At 46.5% G+C, this 6,506-nt stretch overlaps 1 protein-coding gene across 1 annotated transcript; it reads right to left on the bottom strand.

The window, feature by feature from the left end:
• Positions 1-229: 229 nt before the first annotated feature.
• LOC114796262 (IQ domain-containing protein C-like) lies at positions 230-4,550 on the bottom strand. Its single transcript, XM_028990231.1, has 5 exons — positions 4,415-4,550; positions 1,923-2,066; positions 1,459-1,663; positions 1,206-1,327; positions 230-1,114 (listed from the first exon to the last, which is right to left on the bottom strand). The coding sequence occupies exons 1-5, from the start codon at positions 4,457-4,459 to the stop codon at positions 1,079-1,081; spliced, it is 552 nt and encodes a 183-aa protein (XP_028846064.1). The 5' UTR covers positions 4,460-4,550; the 3' UTR covers positions 230-1,078.
• Between the last annotated feature and the right edge of the window lie 1,956 nt (positions 4,551-6,506).

Here is a 6,506-nt window from a genome sequence, read left to right as displayed (position 1 = left end):
TAGGGTCATTCCTCCTTGACTTGACAAAAACGCTTAAAATGGTTCAAATTGAACCGAAGTACAAACAGGTTGCTTTTCCAGTATCTGTATTTTCAACACAGCATTTTCCAGTCTGGCTATTTCTCGTGGGCGTGGTCGCTGTCATTCACCAGAAATCATCTTACCTCAATGGTGGAGGTAACATTAAACATTAAAAGATCTCTCTTATACACACACAACTACTTGCTGGTAAAACTGTTTTTTTTTAATTAACATTTCAAAATACAATGTACATAGTGCACATAGTGGCAGCATATAAATAAATGAAGAAAAACACTGAGACTTTACGCTGTTATTTGGACAAAAGGATCTAAAAGAGAAGTTAAGCAGAAGGACCAGACTTATTAAAAATGTGTATGGTTTTGGAAGAACCAGTAATGGTACCAAGGTAGCATTTAAAATTTGCCAGAAAGAAGTTTAAAGGGGGTCTTTTTGCCAGTATATTTAAATGTATAGATTAAAAAAACAAAAAAAACTTGCCATAAACTATGAACGGGTTTAGCACAAAAGACGGGTCAATGATGTGGTAAAAAGCTCTTTGTAGGTTTTCTCGGAACACGTGTTCTTTTGCCGCCCCTGGTATCAACGTACCCGAATTTAGAACACAAAAAGACCGTCAACGTAGTCACAGAATAACGCGCAGCTTTGTGCCTGAGATGCTTTTATAGATACGGGCATTTCACTGTTTTTTTTTTTTTTTTTTTAAACCAATATATAAAGATAATATCCCGTTGCATTTCTGCCGTCCTCTGTTACAGTTATGTTTATATCCTAATTTTAATTAGTGAAATTAAAACTCGCTGATGGTGCAACAATGATTTATTACTTTTTAAATATAAAATGCCAGTCTGTTTTATGAACATCAGTCATCGAGAAGACGTCTGCAGTGCAGCATGGCAACCATCATAGCAGCCTTCCAGAAGAGAACATCTGGCCCCGGGTATCCACGGTCATGATTGCAGGGCCCTCGTTTTCACCTCATCCCTTACAGCATCAAGGACAAAAGGACGCGGGGACGATGCAGCTCTTCAGCACAGCTCTACACAGCAACCAGCGCCTCCTTCATAATCAGGTACTGCAAAGAGAAGCGTGAAGAGCAGGAGGTCATTTGAAGATGGCTGAGTCGCCGAAGGAAGCTGGAAGGCGGTTCCACAAGCGTCTCGCACCTTCTTCCTGCTGGCAATGGCCTGCTGGATCCAGAGCAGCTCCATGGTGAGAATGCTCCTGCGCTCCTGCAGCGAAACGGCAGAGGCGAGGACTTCTTCAGCGGCCGGACGTGCCTGCAAAGCTGTGCACAAGACAGCAGAAAAGACCTGATCTCCACACCATCTTTCCAGCTGCTCTGCTCTACATTCCCTGTAATTCTGCTGCTGGAGAGCAGCTTCTAAAGCCGAACAACACCTGCACCCACAGACCCACCTTTTAACTTAAATTCACTGCTGGTACCATCCACAGGTGAGCTGCACCAAGCAGAGGTTCCTGGGTGGTTCTCCATCTCCAGCTCCCCGCCATCTCCCACCTTTCTGCACGCAGGGTCCCTCTCTGGAGCAGCATCCTGCGGCCGAGTGCTGGGAGCTTCGCGTTCAGGCGGCGCGCAGCGACCGAGTCCCAACGTCACGACTCCCTAAAGACAGGAGGAGGCACATGGGGTGGTTGTAGCCTAGTGGGGTAACACACTCACCTGTGAACCAGAAGACCCAGGTTCAAACCCCACTTACTACCATTGTGTCCCTGAGCAAGACACTTAACCCTGAGTTGTCCCTTTAACTACTGATTGTAAGTTTCTCTGGATAAGGGCGTCTGGTAAATGCCGTAAATGACAATCACACGCGGACAATCGGCCCGAGACCACTGGTGTAAGACGGCGCGGCGGCGACACCCACCTGGTCTGAAAAGCGAGGTTGAGGGATGAGTGTCCCCTCCCAGCTGAGGTCACAAAGGTCCCCGTCAACCTCACTCACAATATCCTCAAACTCGGCCTGCGCAGCCTTCAAGGTTCTCCGGACCAGGTAACCCCGGGATCTCGCCTGCGGAGGGAATTGCAGAATTCCACTTTACGGACGAGGAGGAAACGTCAACGGTGCTGGAGACATTTTCCATTATGTGATGCCCTTTTCCGCATTCTACTTTAAATACGGAACTGTACAAACGTCACCACAAGAAAATAATTTTCCCGAAAAGCCGTTTTATCTGCGTCCGTTTTATCCATCGTTCTAACCCCCTCCACCCGTAGGTGGCGCTGTAACTCCCCACTCGCCTCGCTCCTTCGCTGGGAGTTGAGAGCGCCGTTGTGCGGGCGTAGAGACGATTTCTAGTAGTTGCTTCAGCACGACCACGAACGTGTTGTCCACCATCGGTGTCGCCAGACGTACGATCATGATCACATTTGTCTTCTCTGTACATTCGATAATTCCCAAATCCCCAAAATGTACAATCATTTTGCCACTTCAAAATAATTTGATTATTTCATCAGCAGGACAGCTACAGATCTCAGTCGCGTCACGTGGCTTTACAGACAATCGTGGGGTCGCACGTCGTAAACAATGACGAGCGGTTTAAATGCGGATTTACATGGCGGAGTTGCAGCTACAGAAGAAAATGTGATTTTCTGGACTCATCCTGACTCCACACAGGTAGGGGGCGCTGTTCGTACTCAGAAAGTGAAAGTGCTTTAGTTACATTTACGGCATTTATCAAACGTTCTTATCCAGAGCGGCTTACAGTCAGTAGTTACAAGAACAGTCCCCCCTGGAGACAATTAGGATTAAGTTTCTTGCTCAAGGACATAATGGTAGTTAGCAGGATTTTAACCCGGGTCTTCTGGTTCATAGGTGAGTGTGTTACCCACTAGGCTACTACTACTTTCTTCTTTCTGCAGTCTCAGTTTCTTCTCCTGTGAACATCCTTCTCATCGTCTTATATCGCCCTCCAGGGCCACTCGGTACCTTTATTGATGAATTGGACACTCTGCTCAGCATTTTCTCCTTAGACACTCCCCTAATTCTCCTTGGTGACTTCAACCTTCCACCAGCCAAACTCCAATCACCTTGCCTTCTTCCTTTTCTCCACTCTTTTTCCTTGACCAACAGCAACATCTCTCCCACACACAAAGGAGGGAATGTCCTGGATCTGGTCTTCAGTCGTCTTCAGCTGACCTCATCCCTTTCTTTTCTTATATCATAAACAGCTCAATGTCATCCAGCCATGTACCATCTGCCTTTAAAACAGCCAGGGTTCTTCCAATCCTAAAGAAACCCACAGCCGATCCTACAGACATCAACCACTACAGACCACTTTCCCACCTCTCATTTCTTTCTAAAATCATTGAGCGGTGTGTCTACAATCAGTTATCGGTTCATCTGTCACAGAACAACCTACTGGATCCTAACCAGTCTGGCTTAAGAACAGCTCATTCCACTGAGACGGCCCTTCTGGCTGTTACCGAGCAGCTACATGCAGCCAGATTGGCAAAACTGTCATCGGTTCTTATTCTCCTCAACCTCTCTTCAGCATTTGACACCGTTAAACACAAGACTCTCTTGTCTATCCTGAAGAGGCTTGGAATTCGGGGCTCAGCATGGCAGTGGTTTGCTTCCTACCTTGAGCGATCTTACCAAGTGACTTGGAAAGGATCCACCTCTACCTCACGTAGACTCTCCACCGGTGTCCCTCAAGGCTCGGTGCTAGGTCCTCTCCTTTTCTCCCTCTACACGAGATCACTTGGTGAGGTCATTTCCTCACATGGATTATCCTACCACTGCTATGCCGACGACACACAACTCCTCTTCTCCTTTCCTCCCTCAGATCTACATGCTGCTTCCAAAAATCTCTGCATGTCTAACCAGATCGGGATTCGAACCGGCAACCTTCTGATTACAATAACTTAAAACTCAAAATACGATAAACTTTAAGATGCTAGTACGATACGTCGACATTTAGGATCTGGCAACTCTGTCCGCCATTGTTATATGTAGGAGGCATTTGGGGTTATAGGTCAGGTTAGAGGCTGGGATAACAGTTTTTTTTTTTTTTTTTAAATCACCGTTCCGGGTCACCGTTCCAGGTTTATTCGTGTTTTATACTGTATATAAATGGCATTCTATTTAAATTCCCCGTGTCCGTGACTTTTTCTTTCAGCGCATTATTATAAGTATTATCCCGTCTTTCCACTCGGAACTTTTATTTTGAAACGTGGCACACCGCCTTAAGATGGAAGAGCGGCGGAATCACTTCTCGTTTTTTTCTTACAATTTGTCTGTAGCAGCAACTGAAAAACGGACATGCATGACCTTGCGAAAGTTGAGACTTCTGGGTTTTTGTTTAACGAGTGAGAGAAGATCCGTGAAAGAACTCCGGTAAATAAACAGCGAATGACCTGAAACCGCGTGGTCCGCTGGAGCCAGGCGCTCCTCTCAGTCATCTCGTTTCTTTAAATGTTCTTTCAATCTTTAAATGTCGCCCAGACGCGGCCATCGCGTCGGTTCGTTCCTTCTTCGTGGAACTCGGACAGGCTCGTCTGCGCCCTGGCGCCCCCTGCAGGCCGCAGCAAGTTCCACAAGTTCCTCTTCCACTCATCTGCCAAAATATGATGCACCTCATGGTCTCTTCAGGCTTTTCCCCCACAGAAGTGAAGTGATTCACTTGTGATACACAGCAGCACAGCACACGGTGCACACAGTGAAATACTTCCTCTGAATTTAACCATCACCCTGAGTGAGCAGTGGCAGGCATGACAGGCACTTTGCTCAGTGGCACCTCGGCGGATCGGGACTCGAACCGGCAACCTTCTGATTAGAGGGCCGCTTCCTTAACCGCTAGGCCACCACTGCTCCCAGAATGCGAAAGTGCGGGAATCAAAATTCAAGCATCCATTGGTCGCTGGTCGCAACTTGGACGTGACTGGAGCTCCATAGACCCCATGACAAGAGAAGCCTCCAGTCCATTAGGCGACCAGATGCTGAGATGGTTCCATCCAGGCTTGCCATGAAGCTCACCTGTAAACCTGCACATCCTCGACCTCAAACTACATTTATGGCATTTACCAGACACCCTTATCCAGAGTAGTGACCGGGACAGTCCCCCTGGAGACACTCAGGCTATTGAACCCGGGTTTTCATAGGCGAGTGTTTTACCCGCATCAGGTATTCCACAAATAACTGCTTATTTCAAATCTTCTCAGACATCATTACCAACCGTCATTACTTAACTTCACCGGGTTCTTCTGAACATGAATATGAATGAAATATAGAAGGACGCGAACATGGCTTCTCTGGCCTACTTCTTGCTTCCTGGCGTCAGTTTTTATGCTTGATGTTCGTGTCTCTTTTTCATTATTGCATGAATTTCATGACATTTACTTACGGTAGAAAGTGCCAGGACAGCGAGACGCCATTACGTATTTAAAATGGCATACGGTCATATAGGTGTTACTTAGTGGCCTTTATTTTTTTTTGAATGGATTCAAAACCAGGTTCATAACCAGGTTGGAGCCTGACTCCGAGCTGTAGCTGAGTGGCTATGGTCATTACTTCATCATGATAACATATCATCAGCATGGACTGATGATATGTTAATGCAGGCCGCATTAAAATTTCCAACCTTTGCGTCATCCCGCAGGCCGCTACCCACTCACCTATGAACCAGAAGACCCACTTACTACCATCGTGTCCCTGAGCAAGACACTTAACCCTGAGTGTCTCCAGGGGGGGACTGTCCCTGTAACTACTGATTGTAAGTCGCTCTGGATAAGGCCGTATGGTAAATGCTGTAAATGTAAATGTAGTTTGAATCCGGTGGTGTCGTTACATTTCGAACCCCTCGTTTACCTCGCATCACCTCGACACCGTACTGTAAAATATGTTCACCCGCAACACCGAACTCGCAGAAGCACCTGAACTTGAGCTAAACTCCGCCGTCACGTCCGCGGACGCAACCGTGAAGGCCTGGTGACGTTCACCGGCTTTCCCCGGTCTTCTTTTTACCGCCACGACGGAGACACTACAGGACGCTCCGTTTACTCTCCGTGAGAACCTTCCATGTACGTTGTGGTGTTGTTTGGAGTGGCGTTCTGGTGAAAATAAAGGAGTTTGAAATCACAGGAACTGGTTTCAATGTCTTTCTTCCTCGGTTTATTCTGTATTTACATGGTCGCATAGCAGCGTTCTGATGAAAGCTTTCTTTTTCTGGTAAAGAAACCATGAACGGATTTGGATTTTTTTCAGAAAACATCTTCTGTTTAAGAGAAGTTTTTAAAGGCGGCTCTTGTGGAGCAACCCCGGGAAAATAACCAGAACGGACACCGATATTTTGTACTAATAGCAGCCATTTTTTATTCTCAGGCTGTGAGATGTGGGCACAGATCATTAAGCCTTAACTAACAATGCTTGTTAACGAATGCGGATGTGTGTAAGAACTGTGTTGTGTTGTGTTGGACGCACACCAAAAATGACGATTTGAAAGTGAAGTGA

Source organism: Denticeps clupeoides, chromosome 1 (assembly GCF_900700375.1).
Source record: "Denticeps clupeoides chromosome 1, fDenClu1.1, whole genome shotgun sequence".
Lineage (NCBI taxonomy): Eukaryota > Metazoa > Chordata > Actinopteri > Clupeiformes > Denticipitidae > Denticeps > Denticeps clupeoides.
The sequence above is the reverse complement of the archived record's forward strand: the minus strand, read 5'-3'. Positions and strand labels throughout refer to the sequence as shown.

Coding starts and splice junctions, on each gene's coding strand:
- LOC114796262 (XM_028990231.1), bottom strand. CDS start 4,459: ATGACTGAGAGGAGCGCCTGGCTCCAGCGGACCACGCGGTTTCAG. Junction 2,067..4,414: donor AGCGGACCACGCGGTTTCAG/GTCATTCGCTGT, acceptor TTCCCTCCGCAG/GCGAGATCCCGGGGTTACCT. Junction 1,115..1,205: donor CCATTGCCAGCAGGAAGAAG/GTGCGAGACGCT, acceptor TTCTCTTTGCAG/TACCTGATTATGAAGGAGGC.